Source organism: Bidens hawaiensis, unplaced genomic scaffold (genome assembly GCF_021521415.1).
Source record: "Bidens hawaiensis isolate Kalapana, Puna unplaced genomic scaffold, B.hawaiensis_p1.1 tig00048383_1, whole genome shotgun sequence".
In the NCBI taxonomy this organism is placed as follows: Eukaryota; Viridiplantae; Streptophyta; class Magnoliopsida; order Asterales; family Asteraceae; genus Bidens; species Bidens hawaiensis.
The window spans coordinates 72,776-97,973 of record NW_027498669.1 but is presented as its reverse complement, the minus strand read 5'-3'; the positions used below and the strand labels follow the sequence as shown (position 1 = coordinate 97,973).

The 25,198-nt window shown below is 31.8% G+C and overlaps 2 protein-coding genes across 2 annotated transcripts; both read right to left on the bottom strand.

The window, feature by feature from the left end:
• Positions 1-1,880: 1,880 nt before the first annotated feature.
• On the bottom strand, positions 1,881-2,510 carry LOC143597503 (protein yippee-like At4g27740). Its single transcript, XM_077075990.1, has 2 exons — positions 2,240-2,510; positions 1,881-2,171 (listed from the first exon to the last, which is right to left on the bottom strand). Exons 1-2 carry the CDS (start codon positions 2,330-2,332, stop codon positions 1,944-1,946), a joined length of 321 nt encoding a protein of 106 aa, XP_076932105.1. The 5' UTR covers positions 2,333-2,510; the 3' UTR covers positions 1,881-1,943.
• Positions 2,511-5,281: 2,771 nt separating this feature from the next.
• Positions 5,282-5,992, bottom strand: LOC143597502 (MFP1 attachment factor 1-like). Its single transcript, XM_077075989.1, has one exon. The coding sequence runs from the start codon at positions 5,939-5,941 to the stop codon at positions 5,480-5,482; it is 462 nt and encodes a 153-aa protein (XP_076932104.1). The 5' UTR covers positions 5,942-5,992; the 3' UTR covers positions 5,282-5,479.
• Positions 5,993-25,198: the final 19,206 nt, after the last annotated feature.

The following is a 25,198-nucleotide window of genomic DNA, read 5'->3' as shown; positions in this document are numbered from 1 at the left end:
ACGGCTAACTATACCCAACGAGAAGCAAGGTCTGGTTTCCTATTCGCGTCCAAACATCGTATCAATCATGACAATTTAAACAACAAACCTTCTTGCAATCAGTGGTCCATGGCTCTAACTCTAATGGTGTAGTAATCATGAACACCGTAACATCAATTGTCAATTTTGTAGGTCATGAGGCCAATGAATGTAGGAAACTCCCCTTTTCTTCATGAAAATCAAGTTATTATGTAGGTCATGGGGTCCCTGCGATAGCTTTATTTTCACGAAGAAAACAAGCGTGTTTCCTACATTCTTTGGCTTTGTGACCTGCAACAATACAAAACTGACAATAGATGTTATGGTGTTCATGATTATTGCAATTAGAGTTAGAGCCAGTGGACCACTGATTGCGAGAAGGTTTATTGTTGAAGTTGACATGATTAATACAGCGTTTGGGCATGGATCTGAAACCCGACCTTGCTTGCCGTTGATTGTAGTTAGTCGTGACCATAAGTGTTGGTGGTCGAACAATCGTGTGGTTGAGCTCCCTTTCAAAATCAACTTGCTTCTCAAATAATTCTGGAAAAGTGATTTTTGTTTCAAGTAGGCAAAGAGTTGTTGCAATATTTTTGAAATCATCACCTAACTGGTAGAGAATACGAACCATGAGATCTTCATCTTTCATTGGGTGTTGCACAAAGGCTAGTTCGTCGGCAATCGACTTCATGTCACGTAGGTACTTAGTGACGGTGCAGGTGCCTTTCGGGTTGGATGCGAGTTTGGATTCTAATGCGATGATCCTAGACCAAGATGGGTTCAAATAACTAATTATAGTCGTTCCCAAGCTTCTCGGGAGGTTGCAGAGACAATCATAGGTTGCATTATGGGTGAGCGGCTTCCTAGAAGAGCAACCAGAATTACGTGATCTTGTCTATACAAGGAGTAGAAGTCTAGATTTGGTTTCGTGGCTTCCATGTCCATAAATTTGGCTGGAGCGGGTTTGGTTCCGTTGATATAGTGGACAAGGTCCAATTTCATTAGAGTTGAATAGACATGCTTACACATTAAGGGAAAGTTGTCACTAGTGAGGGTGATGTTGGAATCGGTAGAGGCGGTGGTGAGTTGAATCACAAGTGTCGGCACCATGAAGGTGATCGGTTGTAGGAATTGATCAAAAAGAAGTTACAAGTAGGATCGAAACTCGTTTGAGTAAAGTGCTCTTGTACCATATTACAATGCATAAAGGAAATGAGTACATCTAGGCTATAGTTGCGTGTTTCATACGCGAATGGTAGAATTCGGTCGTTATCGACTGTATACATATATTAATGAGGCATGAAAATTTATAAAGTGGTAAAGACCTAAAAGAAAAATGAATTTCTAAGGTGGCAACACAAGATTAGGCCACATGCACCAATCAAAAGTCTAGCGGTACAAAACCATGTTAAAATAAATCGTTAAATCTATATATGACTTGAATGGTTTCATCGAACTTGATTGCAACGAGGTTAAAAATTGGGTTGGGTACTATAAAACAGGGATGAGATCGGGAACGTACCGGTACTGACCGGTCCCGGTCCTGAAAATGCAAATTCTTGGTACTGGTACCGGTACCGAAATATTCGGTTCGGTACAGGTACCGGTGCGGGACGGTACCGGGATTGAAGGTAAAAATTCAGGAAATATCGGTCCCGTCCCATACCGGTACCGAACCTCAAAACTTTGGTACGGTACCGGTACCGATTTTGCTCATCCCTGCTATGAAATAGCTATTTTTGACAAACCATATAAAAAACCGCAATTTGTTATGGAAAAAAAGAAAAGAAATAAAAAAAAACACACACACATAATTTATAGCATTTCATATCATACATCCAACACACAGCGATCATGCTCCAACTTATTTTAAACAAGAAAGGTTACTGTAGAGTAACCCAAATATACAAAGTGTGACAATGAGATCACGAATATTCCTTAAGAACCTTAGCTTTCTCGATGATAAATCTTCCAAGTTTATACCTTTGTGAATCATTAAAAGATGTCAAGTACTTCCACCCCAACACCTCTTTGCAGTTGCTACAATACACATCGGCCACCACGAACCGCCCCGTTATTAGTTGCCGCTCTCTCTTCTCCCCCAACACAACGTTCAGCACCTCGGAAAACATATACGCATCCCCAGATCTTGCCTAATAATTATAAACACACCATTCATGTCTTATATTACAACGTTTGGTGTAACATATTCATGTCTTACCTTGAAATTTTTAGATAGAAGGTTGTCGCGAAGCGCAATGGGATTCCTGCATCGGTTGCAGCTGTACAAGGGATGACCGTCCAAACCCGCCATCAAAATCAACTGACTGATTATCAGTAGTAGATATATTTGTGTTGAAACAAAGAGAAAAGAGGAACAAATTTATAGAAAAATAAGTGGAAGAAAAATTGGATTATTAGTTTCCATGAAATTGCTAACTTGGATTTGCTTGGATGACACGCCTTTCAATTATTGTTCACCTGTAGACTTTTGACCCAAACTATATGTCACTATCGATTTCGATATTTCTATTAGTTTTTAGCCAATTAATTACGTGTCTATCACTTAGGTTTTGTACGGTGTTACTCATTTTCGTAAATGAACATTAAACGGGTTGATTCAAAATACAACTTGTAAGTACCGCAATTAAATATATATGTTAGACTCGTGTTTCTTTATTCAATTAACATGCCAATCCAAAATCCTATTACCCATCGTTCCAAGAAATATATTTTTTCTGATCGCTAAATTTGTTGTAAAGACACGAATTATTATGACACTTTTCGTATGGAAGACAGACTTATAGGTTTTCAGCATCTTCTAAGCAAAATTAAGTTCCGTATATAATTTAATCCATATTTTAGCCGAGAAACATGATGAGCATTGAGCAGATTTCATATTAGCATGAGTTTGAACATTGCCCACCAGCATTTAACGGATCAGTAGTAGTGTTTTAGGCCACACTTGGCCCACTAGACACAATAGGAACCGTAATCAATTTTGAAGCCCAACTTTGCTACATTTTATTGTTTTTAACCATTTCACCACCACATTGGTTGCATCAGTTTGCACTTCATTTTTAACTCGGATACAACAATTGGATCATGAAATGAATTATGATGTCCAAAGACCTTACACTTCCCATATAGAGGAGGCTCCACTTGTAATCAAACTCTAAAATTCACTTTTTTCCCAGGTAACCATGAAATTCAACTTTTAACAGTTTCCGGTAAACCTCGAAATGCATTTGCTTCAACTAAAACCCGAGCGTAAGAAAGAGGACCTTTTTGCTTTTACGTCTCTCAAATGTCATTTTATCCATGATTATTGGCTTACCTATATTACTAACCACTTGTCCAATATTACCCTCATTCCATGAACAAGGGGGTAAATCCTTAACAGTTACCCGTACCAGGACCGAGGTAGGGTCCATTTTAGATAATATTGTATCCGTTTCCCATAACCATAAGACCAATGGTAAATTTTAACAAGCCATGGACTACATTCTAAAACTTTTAACAAACCATCTTCTTCATCAAAAGTGAAAGAATAAAAAAGATTTGGTTTTTTATAATTGATTTAACTCCGAATTTATGTTACATTTTTAATCAAATTTTCTTTCACCTCTTGAAAAGATAAAAGACCCACCAACAAAGTAAACCATCTAGTTGAAGTCAGTGAGCCTTAAGGCATTCTTTCGTAAAGTAACCAACTAATTTGCCAATAATCTCCCCATCCTCACCAACAATGAGTGAATCATAAAGCAAACGGGTTTCACTATCAACACCCTCCCCACTAATCAATTTATCAAATAATTATTTGTTTCACCATTTAATACCCCTATTATTTTCATAATCATCAAAACAACTACCAAAATTTATATTTTTATCATATTCAAAGTTGTCATGAGAACTTACCTTTGGTTTCAAAGCATTTAAGGATGAAAACTGAAGATCTTGGACTGAAATAGTAAGAGTAGTAGCATCCACAACTTGTTTAAAAGTCCAGATCCAGAAGGTTCGGACACCTCGTTTCAACAGGAAAAGGTCCAGCAGCAGGTTGATAGTTTTATTTGGTAGTTTAAAGGTATAATACACTTAATATACTCAAAACTGATAAACCAACTAATTGGTTACAAATTCTAAGATCTTTGATTGACAAGACTTTGCACATCCATCAAGACTTGAAGTTATAAGCTGACAAACAGTTTAAGAAGGTGTTAAACTTAACTGAAATTAATAGGGCATTATCGGAAACTAGGATTTTGGATCGATCAAGTGCAGATACATCCTAAGGTCACAAGGCCAGAATTGAAAATTGCTTGATACTGCATCGGATTAGTGGCTGGCTAGGGTGGTTTGTTATTAGGAATCAAATTTGAAGGTCTAAGTATCATAGTTTTGACTTGAAAAAGTCAAATGTTGAAAGGAATTGCAACTTACGGATCGAGTAAAGGTAAAAGTGAACGATTTATTTATGGTAGTAACTGATTTGAATTTCATTTCAGTTTGAGCGTCTATACTAGTTACACAGCATTACATGATCTAGTGTTTCAGCTCGTTTAGATTCTAGTTTCGTTGTAATTAGTTTCATGTGAAAAGGGAAACTCCTTCGGTACACAATGTCAAACTGAGCATCATACCTTTTGTTTCTATTATGTGACATAAGCTTTACCTTTGAGTATAATTCAACTTTTAGTGAATGCTTGTATTTCTCGTCTATTTGCTTCATGCCTAAACAATAAACCATCCCTTTCTTCCATAACATTAAGCAATGTATAATCACAAACAAACTGTACGTTTTAACACACACACACACAAAGAGCGTATTAAACCACACATTTAACAACGATACGTTGCCATATTCGTATCGCTCAACATTTGCAGGTACAACTTATATAATATACTATAACATACCTCTTGGATTCATTCTGCCTTCACCATATCACTCATCTACTCCAATTCTCAAAAAACAAGACATCGAATGTGCTTTTATCAATAACCTTAAACTGACAAACTAACCTAACAATAACTATTCTGCGGTTCCTTAACTTTCATCTAATTTAGTTTCTAGTTTCCTCTTCTACTGCAAAATAGCCGATAACTACTAAGCCTCAACAACACAATTTTCCTTCTAACATAAGTGTCACTTCCTATAACAAAATGTGATCATAATCACAGCAACAAATAAACTCATCAACTAAATCTACCATTCAAATAACTGCATAAATCTAAAGATCAAAATATAATATTAAGAAATATAAAAATAATAATTATAAGTTTAACATAACAGTTTCGAATTTTCCATAACCCTAGAACTGACCGTACGATTAACACATTAATCAAAATAAAGTCGATACTAGATCTAGAGCAATCGATAATCAAACGTTCACCGAATTCAAAACCCTAAGAATGCAATTAACATAACATAACAAATAACAAAACCCTAACCATTCAAACCCTAGGTTTCCGCCACCTCCTCCTTCACACCACCATCACCGGCGGCATCACCGCCGTCCTTCACCGCCGCAACAGATCTAGACTTAACAAACTCCAGCATTCTCTTACTAATCTCCTTCGAGTACGCCTGCAGGATCTCAACGCCGTCATCACCGTCAGCAACCGAGCCAGGAACAGCATTAAACGCCTCATCCTCGATGCTGCGAGCGAATCCGGCGGCTTCGTCGGACGGCACGGTGCCGTAGCGGTCGGAGAGTACGGATTTGTTAGTTAGGGTTTCAATGAGGCGTTTGATGACGGCGTCGCGAGTGCGTTGCGACGGCGGCCAAATGCTGAAGGAGGTTGTCAGTTTCTCCATCTTCTTTGTTGCCTCATGAACGGTCGGATCCGCCTGTTGCACGGCGGTGCCGATTGGTTCTTCGGCGGTAACGGTTGTTGTTTGCTCTTCGGTTTGGTCCGTCATTGTGTGTGTGACCTAGTGAAAATGGAATACTAGATATTTATATTATGTGGAAGATGTTGTGTTAGAGTCCGCTTAGTTTACGTTTTTGTTAAAATCAGTCTCTTGCTAGTGTAATAATTAATTAACTCGTCAACGGATGCATTTTCGGTACCAATTTGGTATCGTCGATACCAAGTTTTTAGTTTTCGTTATCGGTATAGTTTGATACGGTATTGGTATTTTTCGAATGTCACACGAAATACCGGTATCATTCCGAACTCCCTAGTTACTAGTGCAATAATTAATACTTGACCCGTTAACTCATTAATTGATGAATATAGATTTTTTATTCAATGTGGATTAGAAAACCGTGTAAGTATTGATGGGTTATGTTAACAAAATTACATAAAAGTTAAGTGAAGTATTTAGATATTTTATTATAGTGGAGATTAAAAAACGGGTTAGGTAATGACGGGTTATGCTAACAAAATTACATAAAGTTGTATAAGATAAAATGTAATGTCTTAACTATCTGTATACTACATATAATGCATCACTCAAAGGCAAATTAAGACACTCTATTTTTAAGTAATTTACAACACTTAAAGTATGATGATGTACAACAAGAACTAAGGGCACAAATGTCATTGTTACATTAAATCTCAGTGCATTTAATTTTTTTTCAAAGTAGTTACACTTTTCATTCCTTAAAGTTACAACATTGGTCTTTAATATCTTCCTTGTATATTATTTTATTTTCACTTTTAACGCAACTACTCTTACGAGTTTTAAACAGTCATAACTTTTCCATACCTTAATATTTTTTAAAATAACTTAGTTAATGTTGTACTTCACACTTTGAGTGTTGTAAATTACTTAAAAATAGAGTGTCTTAATTTGCCTATGAGTGATGCATTATATATAGTACTAGCTTATATCCCGTGTTACACACGGGTTGCAAAAAAAATATTTTAACAAATTAATATTAATATATATAAACTATGAAAATTTAAAAATCAAAATAACATATAACCGAGTAACTTAAATATGTGAACACAATTAAAGATAAATAATAAGTGTATAATGTTTTGTTTTAAAATGTTACAAAATGTTCAAATGAGAGTCAACTTCTAGTGTGAACAATGTATATTTTTGTCAAGTTTCAAACATGAACCGGGTTGAAATAATTATTTTAAAACATCTCTCTATATATTAAGTCAAGTTTTAAACCTAAGATTTCAAGTATCCCAAGCTCTAACCATCACCTCCATGTCATTAGACCAAAAGATCAATTTCTTTGATTAATTTTCGGTATCATAATGCATTCACTGTGTGACCTTGGCATGTATCATTTTGCATCTATTGCAAAGTTGTGAAACGATTCTTAAATGATTATGACACATTTACACCAAAGAAGAGACTAAATACAACAACTAATTCAATGCATGTTCATTATTAACTTCATAATTATGAAATTATCCATGCAATTGAAGTTAATTACCATGCCATGCTAGGAGGTTTACAAAACAAAAGATGAACACTCAGATGCATGATGAGAAGAAAAAGAAAGAAAAGAACACTCATAAACAATATAACAATTCACTTTCATTATATAAACAATTTTAACAACTTTAACCTCAAGAGCAAGTGGAAACCAAGAACGATGATCATATATGTTATGCATCATCGGTTTTGTCAAACTATGAATAACAATTTTCTAAAAAAGGCAAGTGTTATTTTTGTGGCTCTAGCATTGATTGAACTTCAACGATGGATCTTGGTGGTTCTAAGTCTTTATCTTGAAGTGCAACACCAATTACTTTCTGCATTTGTGATGCAAATGTGTCACCCAAAATCTGCAAATCAAGATGTATTACAAATAAGCACATGTACAATATAATGGTACTTATTTTAAATAAAGAATAATACAAATGGAGCTACTTACAGATACATCAAGTGTTCACCCTTTGTACACTAATTTGTTTTCTTTTATGATCTTAAGAAAACTCAAAAGATCTTGCAACAACATAACTTATATATCAATTTACTAAACACTGTATTTAAAATGAAAATATGTAATATCAATTAAAAATGTTACTTTGCAGCTTGCACTAAAAACAAAGAAAACTATTTTTATCTGCATCAGACCATGCCACCCATTTTTAATGTCAATCAGTAGGTAGATACTGCCACGACACAAATATACTAACAGGTTAAAATTGGTTTTAGTAGAAACAATTATTCTTTATTACATATGTCGACTAAGTTTGTGGGTCAATTCACGCATTGCCTATATTTGATTAGACAAAGGCTTGTAAATGAATTGAAAGAATGCAAGCATGTTCATGTTCGTTCATTTAACTTTAAACGAACACGGACAAATACTTGTGTTCATGTTCGTTTGTTTAAAAAATGAATATGTCCATGTTTGCTTATACATGTTATTCGTTTAAAAACTAAACGAACATATATGAACAAACGTAAACGAACATAAAACATTTACGACATGATTCATCCAAAAATTACATATGAAGTTGTTAAAAAGTACATGTTTCATCCAAAATAATTCACATATTAAGTAATATAATTTATAAAATGCAAATATTAATTATTTTCTAAACTAACATAAATAAACGAACACTTAAATGAATTTTCAGACATATATGAGCGAACGAAATTTGTGTTCATATGGTTGTTCGCTTAACTAAACAAACATAAATTTTTTGTTCACGTTCGTTTGTTTTATTCAATCATTTATTACATAATAAAACTTCCCGCCGAACGGTTCACGGACAGTTCACTGAACGTTCGGTTCATTAACATGCCTAATTAGACAACTTTAAACGTTTTGGAAACAAACATTAGATTACATCCATAGACTATTTATAAAAGTTTTGAAAATACACCACACCAAACACATTAGCATAAAATTGTGTAGACTGTAAAATAAAAAAATAAAAGACATGAACACTTACAAATTTGGTCATGGTTCTTACTTATTAAAATTTTGGTTAGGTCTGAGTTTAGGAGTGTTCATGTTTAGGTTGGTATGGTCCATTTTTCATATTGACACCGAACATGTGAGTGCCAAATTTCCATTTACCTTTGTCTAATCAAATATAGGCAATGCGTGAATTGACCCACAAACTTAGTCGACATATGTAATAAAGAATAATTGTTTCTACTAAAACCAATTTTAACCTGTTAGTATATTTGTGTCGTGGCAGTATCTACCTACTGATTGACATTAAAAATGGGAGGCATGGTCTGATGCAGATAAAAATAGTTTTCTTTGTTTTTAGTGCAAGCTGCAAAGTAACATTTTTAATTGATATTACATATTTTCATTTTAAATACAGTGTTTAGTAAATTGATATATAAGTTATGTTGTTGCAGGATCTTTTGAGTTTTCTTAAGATCATAAAAGAAAACAAATTAGTGTACAAAGGGTGAACACTTGATATTGTCTTCACCACTGGCTTATCTTCTTTCTTAACCTTTTGCTTGCCTCCAAGTAAGGATTCCAATACCAACAATTATAAACAAACAGGTAAAGGTTAAAATTAAATTCAATTTTGGAGCTTGTAAAGTTGTGATTCAATTAGATTCATGTAAAGTAAACCAACCTAAATGTTGTGTCATAAATGGAAATTTGGCACACATGTTCGGTGCCAATATGAAAAATGGACCATACCAACCTAAACATGAACACTCCTTAACTCAGACCTAACCAAAATTGTAATAAGTAAGAACCATGACCAAATTTGTAAGTGTTCATGTCTAAGCTGAATATATGACCCAACCAAAACTTGACTCAATCTATGTGAACAAAATGCATAGTGCACATAAAATGTTAACCTCAATACGGAGGGTACTCGTCACCTTCATCATTATCGGACCACAACTTGTTATAAACCGACCAGTTTCCTGCAAAAGTAGTTCACCTTGTGCATAAAAGGATGTTCCCAGATTTAGGTTTACTAGTTTCCTGCAAAAGTAGTTCACCTTGTGCATAAAAGGATGTTCCAAGATTTAATATCACAATAAAATCTAGTACCAAATACATAAATCATTGAAGGAGGCACAAATAATAACGGGTGAAAAAAATTATCTCTATTACATTTACAATTCACGTACCCTTTTTCTAACTTTCTCAAAAAAAAAAACACATTTATTTAAAAAGTTTTAACTACTATAATTATGTGTTATAAATGTTTTATACACATGTAACCGTGTGTAACCGCTTAAGTCCATTAATGAAAAGAACCAACTTCTTTTTTTGTTTGATAACCACCATGAGAATTGTGTAACCGTCATCCTGTTCTTAACCGACGCATCGTTTTAAATCGGTGCAAGCAATAGTATAAATAGGCCTTCCGTATAACTTCGGTGTCGGAAGTTTTCGGTTACGCGGCAGTCTCCGTTAGCATATATATAAGATTTTTATCCCTACAACCATCTTCTCTACAAGGAGTACTAACGACGGTGGCGGTTTCCGGTATCTCTAGCGTCGGAGACGGTGTTCAGTAAATTTCCATTACTTGGTTTCCCGTCTGTTCATTCAATATCTACATTACTTGTCCATGTAACTGGTATTCCATTTCCATAATAACAAGGATCAACATATAACACCAAAAACTGCACGCAATTGAATTATTACTCGGGAACAAACAGTACACAACATGAACTTTTTGTTTTCTTTAAAGGTCGTCGTATCGAGTGTCGGTCCCTTTTTATATTACATTAAAACGATCCGCTACCGACTGAATTTCCGTCACAACGGGCATGTTAATTTCTGATATGTAAGAAAGATTTAGATTAATATATGTTAATTTCCAGAATTCGCTATGAAATTCTGCCCATTGACGTTAATACAATACAAAGAAAAAGTGTGTATTCAAAACTTTTTATATGCAATTCCTTTGCATTTTTGTTGCTTTATTTTTTATTGAGTAATGGGACTTTTAGAAATAATTAACGAATATGTTTGCAAGTCCTTGCATTAAAGAAATTTCATGTGCAAATGTTAATACAAATGGAGACATTTTATTTATAACTTTGTTAAAGATATTTATTAGTTTTCTATCAAACTGTTATTTCGTGTAACCAAACATAAAATACACCGCCGGCCGTCGCAACGCGCGGGTAACAATGCTAGTATACTACATTTATAACAATTTTTAAAAGTAACCTGCTTTGAGAATAGCTGCACATAGCTCAATAATAATCCACAGAATCGATTTAGCCTTAAAAGTTCATACCAGATGTAAAATGACAAACAAAACCAAAACCATTTACACCATACAAAAGTTGGCATTTCTTATTGCAATTTATGGGTTTGTTTCAATAGTATGAAAGACACATCTTCATTGTATATAAGTTAACAAAGATTTATTATATACATAACTTTAGGGAAAAACTTAGTGTACTTGCTCAAGCAGACTTTGATTTATTGTTAACTTGTTAATATTAATATTATTATTTATTATTTTTATTATCATTATTATTAAATTTGCTCACAATAAACCAAAAGAATGCATTTTTCATATGTTTTAAGTCAATCTCTGCTCCTATATGCTACTGCATCTGCAATAACTTGATACAATCTATCATTTATTACTACAAACCTGTTGTTTTCTTGTAGTTTGCGATTATTCTTTGCTGCTTGTTATATGAGAATTAGGTTGTAACTTAATTGAAGACAAAATGGAATGTGTTTAATTTGATTATTGCATATATAAAAGTGATAAAACACATATTCTAGAATAAGGAAACCCTAATCGGAAGATGTTACATACGATTAGAGGGAAGGGATTATCCGACTGTAGATAGATCTTTACCTGCAGCGATAAATCCAACACTAAGAGGGGAGAGATTAGCACACATCCTATCAAAACATAATAAATAAATGAACGTATGAAAATACGGATCGAAAAAATATCATTAAACACAAGATGAAAGATATCAAAATTAGGCCAAACGACGACGAAGAACAAACCTGTATATGATGAACGATTTAAGAACAACACTAAATCCACCCACCGGACATCGAGATTCACCGCCTTTTAAAGAATCTGGTGACTTGATTTTCTGATAATAAAGAAAAAAAAGTGGAAGAGAGTGAAACAATGAAAAAGATAGTAGTTTGTTGTTGAACCTTAAAATGGAGATATATGGTTTCTTACAAGAGAGACAGATCTGTATTTTAAAATTTGAATTCTTGATATCCTCAAAAAAGTTGTAAGAGATTCTTCCCGAGGAAGCTTTTGAAACAGGAAGCGTGGATAGGCTCTTCAGTGAACACGTTAGTAAATAGAATGTGGGGCTGGCACGTGTCTCAAATGCATGTGGTGATCACACGTGTTAAGACATTACATTTTATCTTATATAACTTTTTTTTTTCAAAATAGCAACACTTTTTATCCCTTAAAGTTACGACATTTGTTCTTAATATCTTCCTTGTATAGTATTTTATTTTCACTTTTAACGCAACTACTCTCACGAGTTTTAAACAGTCATAACTTTTTCATACCTTAATATTTTTTTAAAATAAATGGCATCATAAAAATGAGTATATTATTATCTTTAATTTGAGTATGATATTGTTATAGTTTTCGAAGTAAAAAAAAACAATTTATGCAAAAGTGTTTGCGGTTTGGTTTTGATGGTTTTAAAATTAAATCATTAGCCAACTTTACACATTTTTTTTGTCGTCGAAAACCGTAACTGGATTGTTTAAAACTAAAAACCCAACTAAGCCAAATTATTACAAACGATTAGGTTCCGATATAGTTTGGAATTTATTAAAAAAATTGAGTTTAACAGTTAAAATAAGAATTATTAATCTGCATATACATTCACTTCAAACTAAGCATCAACTATTACATTATTAAGAGAATCATATTATGAGCAAAGATAACTTTGGTCACATAAATAATAGGGGCATTTACATATTTCCTCTTCTTAAAGTCATTAATTACATATTTCCCCAAGTTAAAAAAGATAATTGCATATATCCCCTTACTAATACATATATATTACATATTTATCCATTTTACTAAAATAAATTTCTTAGTGACTAATTTGCCCCTATAAAGGACTATTTTGTTCTTAATTATTTGACTCTGGACTTTCAGTTCTTCTTTGCGTTAGTTACCCTCTCTCTACAAACCAAATTGGGGAAATTAACACATGAATCAAATTGGGGGCAATTAAATATCATATTAAAGATCGTCGACAGTAAGATCGAAATCAAATTATTAATTCCATACCCATTGCATCGAATTTCTTTTCTCTGCATATGTAAAGTGTTTTTTTGTCCTTCTCATGTTCTATAAAAATCTCCACTTCAAATTCTCGAAACCTTCTAACAAACATTCTAAATTTTCTTATATAATCCTTAATTATTTTGCATTTATCCTTAAATCCCACAAAAAGTTATCATCATAAAACCATCACCGCGTCCGCCTATATCCAAATTAATTTTACAGCTAAAACCCAACTAAGAAGATGAACAAAATATTTAGAAAATAAAAAAAACGCAACATAAACTATTTCGAATTATTCAGATAAAATTCGAATTAAACCATCAGAGCAATCGAAGGAGACATTCAAATTCTAAAGAACCTAGAAATAAATTTTGAAATTCCCTTCAAATTAAGTCAAAAGTATGACAAATAAGAGATCCATGGAATAAATATTATGTTAGTATAGACCATCGGCGAGAGAGAAAAACTTAAAAATGGTGGTGCTTGTTCAAGAAAGAAGATAGCGTCGTTTCTTGGTATTTTGGAATTTTGATTACATATTTGGGAACTGAGGTATTTATTGATTTTAATTCTTATTTTTCTTGAGCTTTTATTATGGGTATTGTAATTTGTAGATTTATTAGGGGTAAAATAGTAAGTTGATTAATAAAAGGGGAAATATGTAATTAGCTTTGTGACATGGGGATATATGTAGATGATTGTCTTAGTAGGGGGAAAAATGTAAAAATCCCTAAATAATAAACATTATTAGAATAAATAGAATACGAAATTATAACAATTAACAAGAACAAAGACTACAAAAAAAATACTAGAAATTAGGCAAAATTAAAGTTGTAATAGACGAGTTTGCTTGTATTAAATAAAATTTTGTTTAACTATATTTTAACTACTATGTTAGAACCCGTGTACGACACGGGTGGAAATATTGAAATTTTCGAACAAACACATGTCATTTGAAAAGACAACGTAAATTGTTATATGTTATTCGGGACGACAACATACTTTAAGTTGTAAATAATATTGGTACGAAAACCAATGATTGTGAAATATAAAGATAAACACAAACAACATTCAAATTACAATCTTTGAAAACATAATCAAAAGTTAAAAATGTAAAATTCATAAGCTACTAAAAAGACTTTCTTATAAACCAGATTTATTCTTTATTTGTAACTATGTCTTCCTTGTTTAATAAAGAATTTTAACACCACTCTTCACTCTTGATAAAGCTACATAGAGTTGTCTATGTGTAAACACCGGGTCTTTGAGATATATGTCAACTCTTGCTAGAGATTGACCTTGACTTTTGTTAATGGTCATTGCAAAATAGACTACAAATGGAAAAAAAACTACCTTATTTTCAATTTAAACGAAAGTTTCTTATCTGAAGATGTTAGACCATAACGAATTATATAAGTGCGACAACCAGTATTAGTACCTGAAATAACTTTTACTACAACAAAATGCCTACCCAAATTAATTACTCGCAATCTAGTTCCATCACAAAAACCGTTCTTATAATACATATTCCTTAGTAACTTTATTGGGACATCGACTTTTAGAACTAATCTATTAGTCAAAATAATTTTGGTCTTTTTGATTTTATTTAGCATAATGTGTTTACGGAAATTTTAGTTCAAATTAAAATATAAAAAAATAATTTGTATGATCTTACTTAAAAACCAAAAAACTGATTTTTTTTATGGACCACGACTAAATTTGTGAATTTTGTTGCAAAGTATGGAAACAATATAAGTCGAGTTAACCAAATATAAGTAAAAAAATAATGGAGAAATATCTTTGCGCCTCTAATTAACATAAATTGATTCGTATACACATCTTAATTAAAACATATACTTTAATTGGTTTTAAGAAAATAAAATAAGATTGGATAACTGAAAATTATGTTTCGTATCATTTCTAAAAAAGAAAATAGAAAAAAGAAATGTGTGAACATATATTCAATGTTATTAAAAAATTGTTTATCAAAAAGGTATAATGTAGTTAATAATAAATAAAATAAAAATCGTTTATAATTTTCTGTTACAAGTGCCTAATTTTTAGTTAATAAAATATTAATTTTTATTTACTATATTTTAGTTAATAATAATTATATTTTAATACAATATATTGTATTAACGCGTTTAAAATAAAATGTTACCGTTCAAAATGCTAGTAAGTATTTCACTTGGTGTTGAAGCTGCACGTTTACAAAAAAATGCATTCTTAAAAAACATTTGAAAGGTAACTAAAAAATATTAAAATGACTAACCGTTTGAATTACCCTTCTTATTGAAAGACGTTGATTGACCAAAAATTACGTTTTATTTAATTTGAAGACATCTATAATAGAATATAATATGGCTAGTATATGAAAAAGATGAACATCATAAATATAAAAACAGAATTTTATATAGCATGATGTTTTAATTTTGCTGACTTAATGAAGGATTTTAATCCACAAAACAGAAAAATTAGAATACCGGGAAACCAAGTACTATTAACTTTAGTGACAATTGTAGGTTATTTATATTTTGTGTTCATATAGATGTCAAAGACATGAAAATTAGAAGGATTACACAAGAAACAATAATAACACAACTTACTCAACTGGATATGAAGACTATCAGCTAACTTGAATCGACATAAATGATCAGAAATTTATTTATGTAAAAGTATCTAACCCACCAATATATTTCTATAATAATCGCCCATGTTACACATGGGTTAAAAACATAGAAACAACCATATACATATCGACAACCATAAAATTTCATAAATAACATATTAAACCAACACAAATTTTTTAGCATAACTTTGTAACCAAAATATTAAACATTTAGATTGTATAAATAAAAAGTTAATACCTACACAAACTTATATACACCTAAATTAAAAAACCAAACGAAGACATGAACATATTATCATCATATTAGCCCACCATCAACTTCTTCGACATTTTATTAAAAAAAATCATTTTGCTTCACAATATAAAAAACAAAATAAATCATAGCCACCTGAGTAAATATACAACTAAAGTCTTAAGGTATTATGAGTTTCTTAAACTAAAAATCTTATATTTCTGTTTGTCTATTATTATCTTATATTATACTTGAATATTATATTATCCATTCTTTAGTAAACATCATTTTAAAAGAAATATAGTATATACATAGGCTTAATTAATTGTATCATATCCCGTATAATAAACATCCTTTGAAGTTAGTTTATACATTTATTTTTAATTAGTTGACTCAATTAAAATTTTCAATTTCATATCGCGTCTCTAGTAAAAATTATTTAAATATATAGGCTTAATTAGCATACATTATTTTTTTATAAAGCTAAACAAAGTTATATTATAGGCTTAATTATTTATGTTATTGTTCATTGGGTTTAATTTTAGATGTATGAGAATTGATGTTGGAACCCGTATGATTCATATCAATAACAATAACCACTAAAAGATCTCAGATCTGTGTTTATACTATTAATACGATTAAGGATCTAGCTCATAATTAACATTGATTCAGTGTTATATATGTATATCTATTATCAATATATTATCTGTATAATATTAGGTGAAGCTTGAGAGAGTTTGGACAGCAATTCGTTAATTAACTCACCAAACTTCTTTAAAAATGTGAACAGGAGTTCACTATAAATAGAAGGTGATCTGGTTCACTAACATCCCCTAGCGAACCAGCCTCCCCTTCGTTACATATATTAAATTAGCGAAACACCCCCTGATTCGTTAACATCCCCTAACGAATCAGAAGGGAATACATTAACAGTCTAGTTCGCTAACATCCCCTAGCGAACTAGCCTATAACTTAACGAACTAGTTAATAAACAAACTATTTATTACATTAAACATAAATAAAACGTTAACGATAAATACAAAGACTCAAGACGCAAAACCGTGCACTAACAGACACCCCCTCGTCTTGAGCTCTTTGTCTTTAACTTATTTGAAGCGCTTTGACTGCCAGTCTCTGCAACTATGAATTCCATGTTCATGACACACACGAACGACTCGTTGGAATTGCATAGCGAGGTCGTAATCTTCTTGGCGCTCGAACAAGATCTGCTTCCTGAAGAGAACGTCATTGTCGGTCTCTGATAAATTAACCAACCACATTGAGTCGATTATCTTGAAGAGCTCGGTCTGCAGTCCTAGACCATGAACAATAACGGCCTCGCCAGTACGATTGTCATAGTACCAGCGGTTGAAAGACAGATAAATATCTTGAGGCAATGTCTTCACGGGAACCTGCTTCATAGTCTTGGGCGGCTTCAATTTCAAAACAAGTTTCCTCCAGCCAGTCCTTGGATCAATCTCATCAATACGCTTTCGTCTAGGGACTTGAGGCTTAAAGAACTTGAAGCCGTGATTGACCTCAAAGAGAAGATGCCGATGAAACATATCAGCATGCTGGTGACCCCCACGATTTATAAACGGACGTCTCGCGAGATTTCGTACATCCCAACGCGGTAGAGTTAAAACGTCTCTTATAAACTCATAATACTGGACACCCTTCTCCCATTTGATTATACATACCTTAAGGTCTGAATCATAAGCCCATGAAACAATATCACCGTGTACCTTTGAAACGGTCTTGAAGGTAGTCACCTGATTAGCCTTAACCCAAGCAGCAGCAGTATCTTTTCTTTCTTGATCTACATAACGATAAGCACTGATAATTTTACCCACTTTATGACGTTTGAACCATTTTTCTACGTCCTCATCAGTCACTTCTTTGAGTGAGGGTACTGTTCGCTGCACAACCTTTTCCAATTCATCCTCAGTCTCTTTAACTTGAAAGACATCTTATCAAATAAAAATAAAAATAAATAAATATAAATCAATACTAAACAAAAATAAAAGACATCTTATCAAACAATTCTTAATCCATGAAATTAGCTATACCAAGTTGGGACAATAACCTGAAATGATAAAATTAAATATTAATATTAATATCACATAATAAATATATTACAAATTATGGAAGATTTGAATTATGTGAAAAAAATATAAAATTGATGTTATAACTTACAACCGGAAAATTTGAATCGCGTTACCGGAAAAACTAAATAGTGAAGATCTCCACCGAATCTTCGATTTTGATATATAACCTAAAAAGATTATAAGAAAAAATCATATAATTATTAATATAAATACAAACAAAAATGGAAAATTATCAGTTTAATCTTGGATTTTGATATAGAATCTAAAGATATTATAACAAAGTAATATAAAAATTAAAATAAATATAAAACGTTACCGGAAAACCGTAATAACTTCAAAATATCAATTCAATATTGGATTTTGATTTGCAACCTAAAGAGATTATAAAAAACTCATAAAAAATTAAAATAAATATAAAACATTACCGAAAAACCTTACAGGAAACAATAGAACCTTACCGTAAAAACGTATAACAAAATCGGCCATTATCGAAATATAGGAGACAATTGAGGAATAAGCCGAGAGAGAGAGAGAGAGAGAGGGATATGGTGAGAGAGAGATAGATTAAAATGGTTAGGGATTTCAATCTTGAGATTTATATAATGTAAATGAGATGATTTATTAAGTTTTTGAATTCTTATAATAATTAGAATAATTAATATCATAATTACATTAATATGTTAGTTATGATGTTTGACCAGATTTTAAAAATATTCAATAATTATTAATAATTATTGATTGTCTAGTATTTTAATTTATTTTAGAATTTTTTATTCACATGAATTATTAATAATCATTGAATGTCTAGAGTTTTAATTTATTCACATGAATTATTAATAAAAATACTCAACACAATAAAATTTATCAGCATTTAAATAATTAAGTAATTCATATAAGGTGTGGAAAATAAGTTACTAATTTGGTTTTAATATAATTGAAAAGTAAAATTAACACCATATATTTAAATCAATATTTGCTGAATTTAGAATCATTCAATGGGTCAACATCGGTATTTATAGTAAACATGTATAGATGCTTAATCAAATCCTTAATCAAACGATATACCACCTTTAATTAAAATATACAAATTCCGTAATTAAATAATTCCTAATTAAATAATTCCGTAATTTAAAATCAACCTCATATATTTAAATCATTAATTACTAAATTATGAATAATTATTCTCGGTCAACATTAGTATTTATAGTAAGCCTTATGGATGCTTAGTCAAATAGTTAATCAAATAATAATTAATAATTAATTAGAATATAGAAATTCCATAATTAAATATTTTCTTTTGTTAGGTTATTAAAAGGTTTTAAATTTAAATTTTCATAACGGTATATATGACGAAATTCACATTGGTGGATGGTTCTTATTATTTTCTTCCTAAAGGTTTGCTTAATGATATTTATAATTATTTGAAGAGAAATGTTAAATAGTAAGTAACTCGCCCAAATAAATGAGTATTTGACCTTTGATGAAATAAATTTTTAATATCATATAATTTAGTAGTGATAATTTCGTAAATATCATTAATTGCCTAGAAATTCCCCAAAATAAATTTAATTAGCCGGAGTCAAAATTATGAATTTTAATTATTAACTTGAAAGATAATTATAAAAGATTCAAGATTAAAATTAAATTAAATATGAAAGAGAATAATTAAAAAGAATTAATTGTATCTTATTTAAATATATTTTTGATTTATTTTATTAAGATGGAAATTAGAGAAGTGATTGATATACATGGAAGGTTTAATCAACAACCAATAGGAAAAGGGGAAATGGACTTAAAGCCGATTGCTTTAATAGTATAGTTAGATGTCTAATATATATTATAAAACATATCTAATACTATATAAGTAAATAATTAAAATTTCAATATGTACGGGCAGCTTCGGTTACTGGAAAACGAAACTGGTGAACGGTCTTAAAGTTTCAAACGGAATAATGAACACCCAAAATTTGTTACATGATTATCAAAGTATGTGTTTCCCACCAGTGGCGAAGCTTGAACTAAGATACCGGGGGGGGGGGCTGGACTCAAAATGTATTAAAAAGTTTCACAAACTAAAGAGTTTCACAAACGAGAGGAGACGGGCTCAAATTTTTCGTTGAAAACGGGTAAATTTACACTACTGCGCGAAAAAACAGAGAAGCCCCGGGCCCCTCGGGTCATAAGTAAGCTTCGTCAATGTTTCTCGTTGCATCATACATGCACTTTTCTAGTAACTATTTATAGAGAAGTTTAAGATTTTGTTTCTGAATTAAATAAAAAAATAATGAAACACATGATGTTGTACGGTGTACACATGATCATCTAATTAAGTTTTGCTCGTTCAAAAAAAGTTAATGCTTCTTTCATAGCAAAACTCTAATTAGGTTAAAGAAAATGTTTTTTAACTATGAACACACAACGAAAAAGCGTGGCAACAGAAATAATTGTGTTAAAATTATACAAACAAAACCCCAAATTTATGAAAAGGAAAATTAATCAAATTATAGCAAAGGGTTTAGGATGACAACATCGATAAGGTGGTGTATGTTTTTCTCTAAGCTCTTCTTCATTTCTTTTGTCTCTGTCGCGCAGACATTATGATATGCAGTGTGTTTGTTTTTTAGAAGACATTTAATTAAAAAATGTATATGTGTCCTCTTAAGTCTTGTATAAGAAAATATGTACTTATGACTTCTAACTTCTTCTTCATACTTCCAAACTCTACCTCAGACTTCAAACAAAAAACATATCGTTCCTCTCCTTCCAACCCCATAGTCGCCCCCCCTTCCTCCACCCCCACAACCGCCGCCTCCCTCTACTTAACCACCTTTTCTCCACTTGCAGATAACGTAACCGATTATGTTCTGATTACGTTATGTTTTGAGGTTGATTTGTGCCTTGGAAGATTGATTTGTGCAATGAAAAAAAAAACAGTTTTCTTCTTGCAGACTATAAAGGTTTGGTCCACTTAGTGTTCTATGGATGTTTGTAGATATGGTTCATAGACAGCAGACATTTTACCTCTGAAAAAACAAACCGCGCCTAAAAGACCGAAAGCAAAATGTAATTGTCGGCTATAATATGAGTTCCTATGAAAACAAATCTTAAGGCAGCAGGGGTGGTCACTCAAGGTACTCAACTTATGAGGAGACGTGTGTCACACCGCGACTTAAGGCGGATTATACATTGGGGTGTAACATTGATTGTTCAAAGCTCAAGACATTGTTAAAGCAATAATAATTATTTAATTTATTTATAAAAAATCTCAAGTACACAAATTAAACAAATACCAACAACTAAAACATCATTTTGAATATACATAATATTAGGGAAGTCTAAATGTCTTCACAACTTGCATTCTTCATACTAGTATACATGAAACATGCGTAAAAATAATATTTTTATCAACATAAATATGGTTAGCAATACACAAGTTTGATATATATACTATGAGGCAAAAACAATTCGTATGTGATTATGATAATTACAACAATAAAGGTAAATGTAGCAAATAATAGTTGAGGCTCCGTTCTGTTTGGTATAAACTAAAATACTAAGATATTGCAAATAAAATAAAGAGTTAAGGGTTATTTTAGTTCATGTGATTTGAACAACTACGCAACTTTAGTACTTTTTTTGAATTTTTCACAACTGGATACCCCATGTTAAAAAAACTGGCCATTTTAGTACTTTTTCGTTAACCCGTTTAATTTGTCCGTTAAGTCAAGGGCATAATAGTAACTTTAGTTTCTTTTTTCTTTTTTCTTTTAAGCTCCTTCTCTTCCCCCTTTATTATCATCCAAACCCTAACCCCATTCTTTACACCTCTCATCCAAATCCAAACAACTCGAAAAACTAACCCGACCTTAGGCCGAAATGAATTTTGAGCTGAATAAAGGTCTCAGTTTCAGGCAGTAGTCTCGTCTCATGACTAATTAAACAAAATCCAAAACGGCAGATTAATCAACGACGTCACAAATTACGCAAAAAAACATATAATAATAATAATAATAATAATAATAATAATAATCAAACACCAATGTATAAGATATTAAAATCAAACACCACCACACACAATTAATTAATTAATTAAACTTATTATTTATGTTTCTTCTTGCCATTACCGGCTGCTTTCTGTTTAGATGGAATAATAATCTCACCTTTCAAGGTCGGAATCTGCATAAACTAATCCAACACACCGTCTCCACCGAACTTCCTGAACTTCTCAACCTGGTCAGCATCAATAAGGTTAGCCAACCGACTGCCTAAGTAACGGGTGGTTACCTGACCGCACATCCACCACGTACTCCTTCTTAGTGCCGCTGGTGGTCAGCACGTGCTCTCCGCTTCAGTACACCTTCGCGTCATCGTAGAATTCCGGATGAATATCCTACTTCCGACAAGTGTACCGTGGTTGACTTGGGGTTATTTGTTTCGTCAGTGCGTGCTCTCCGATGCAGTGTACCGCTGAGAGAAATAATGGGTTAGGGTTTGGATGATAATAAAGGGGGAAGGGAAGGAGTTTAAAAGAAAACAGAAAATAAAAAAAACTGAAGTTACCATTATGCCCTTGACTTAACGGACAAATTAAACGGGTTAACGAAAAAGTACTTTAATAGCCAGTTTTTTTAACATGAGGTATTCAGTTGCCAAAAATTCAAAAAAAGTACTAAAGTTGCATAGTTATTCAAACCACAGGTACTAAAATGGCACTTAACTCTAAAAAAATAAATAAATAAACCCGTTCGATTTAGCACAAAGCTAAAATACTAAGGTAGTGTATGATCATACTAAATGATGATGAGGATAAGACCAAACCAAACTTGAAATAAACACATAAGCGCATAACCAAGTAATTCATTAACAAATAATGTGTGATCAAACATAACACATGTTATCGAATTGTGGTTGAAGAATGTTGTATATAAAGCATGAGGATTAATGTAATGTATGCTCGTTATCCCTAAAAGTAAAATAAAAAAATGGGGTGTGTAAAACTCACCTCGATGATAAGTGAGTAAATAAACGAAGACAAAAAGAATAACTTGAAATAAGCAAACCAACCAAACAACACAACAAAATAATCCATGATAGTAAATCGAACTAAAATTAATAATTTAATAAATGAACATAACTAAAAAAATAACCATGACAAGAGCTCGCTTAAGATCTCTGGGTTTAATTATAAAGTATGAAAAAATAAATATTTCTCTAAAATTACTCACTTTTAATATTTTGATTTTACATTATTTTAACGCATGGATTTTAGTTTTTAAAATAGAAGTTACAATATATTATTAGTCAATTTAGTTAACATATTTAGCTCTTTCCAAAATGAACAAACGTTAATTATAATAATGATAAAACATGAAAAGTCCTTTAAGGGGTTCCAACGTTAATTAAGAAATAGGTTCAGGTTAAATGTACCCCCTAGTTGCTTGTCATATCTCCCCTGGAAAACCCAACTTTCATATTACCCCTTAAAATTATAAAATTATCAAGTTAGCACAAAATTAAGGATTTCATATTATTTTACAAGTAGCGTTTTTTTTATGATTTCGGGTTTAGGGTTCGGATTTAGGGTTTAGGGTCCGGGTTTAGGCTTTAGGTTTTCGGGTTTATGGTTTAGGGTTTAGGTTTTCGGGTTCGGGTTTAGGTTTTCGGGTTTAGGTTTTCGGGTTTAGGGTTTAGGTTTTCGGGTTTAGGGTTTATTTTGTAAAAGATAAAGAGGTAAAATAAGGATATTATAAATATATATATATATATATATATATACTATTAAAATTAAAGAAAATATATTATAAATATTTAAAAAATTAATACTAAACAAATAAGTTAATAGTACTACTAGATAGTTTTTAATTTGATATATATAGTGGAGATTATTAAGTGAAAAAAATATTGTATGGAATAATATGTATATAAATAATGTTATGGGGTAACAGTAATTAATCTAATAACTTCAAGGGAGATGTATATTTAGTAAAAATGGTGTAAAGGGGGGTACGTTTAGCAGTTCCTAAGAAAAATCACCAAAATAACATAACATAAACCCTAAACGAGTTTGATCAAATTGGATATGGAAATACCTCAATCCATTAAAATTAGATTAGGGTTTTCAATCCCATGATGATTTACAACAGAAAAATAACAACACTTACCCGGAAAATCGATTGGAAAGATTAAGAACACAAACGATTGAATTTTCTTCGTCAAAGAGAAATAACACCAAATTAAATGAAGGAAATGGTGAATAGAAGGTGAGGAATGATTGAGAAGAGGTTAAGGGTTGTTTATAAAGATTTAACAAGGATTGGAAAGAAAGCTAGATCGATTAATTATAGAGTTTGCATCAAATCAATAAATTAACGAAAATATATGGGAAACATGTTCCCTACTCCAAGAATTCCATGGAATATGCTACGGATGATGCCGAAGCCTATTCTAATCGTTTAACAAAAAAATACATGAAATCGAGCTGCCAAATTGATCAAATTGACACTCGAAGAACATTCACGATACTAGACTCTACTTCGCGTATCGCGATGGACGACTAAGACATTTATTTAGTAGCACGAACCAAATTAGGAATACTGAATCCCTAGACCTGTCGCATATCACGACAAGTTAGTCTCAAGCCCATTGAGTAGCGCTAAGGACAAAATTTCACAGAAAGTTTGGAATTTGACAGTTTTGACCCTTGGACTTTGACTAAATGCAATTTAAGTATAAAATACATGAAATAATATTTGAAACCGATAGAGCTTAAAATATTCCAACAATATAAACAAGTGTAATTCAACATAGTTAACGTAATTTTCTTGTTCTTGAACATGATTTGTATGCTTGTTTTTAGTTTGATTTTAATTGTGTCAAGTCTTAAGGGCAAAATACTCTTGTAACTTAGATCACCTCGTTCTTAAACATATTTTTCACGGTCAATTTCTCCCTCTACTGACTTTCTCTCTCTAATCAACGTTAACCCCGCCATCACCGGCCGGAGCACCCCCACCACCATCATCTCCTTCAACACTGCCGGGC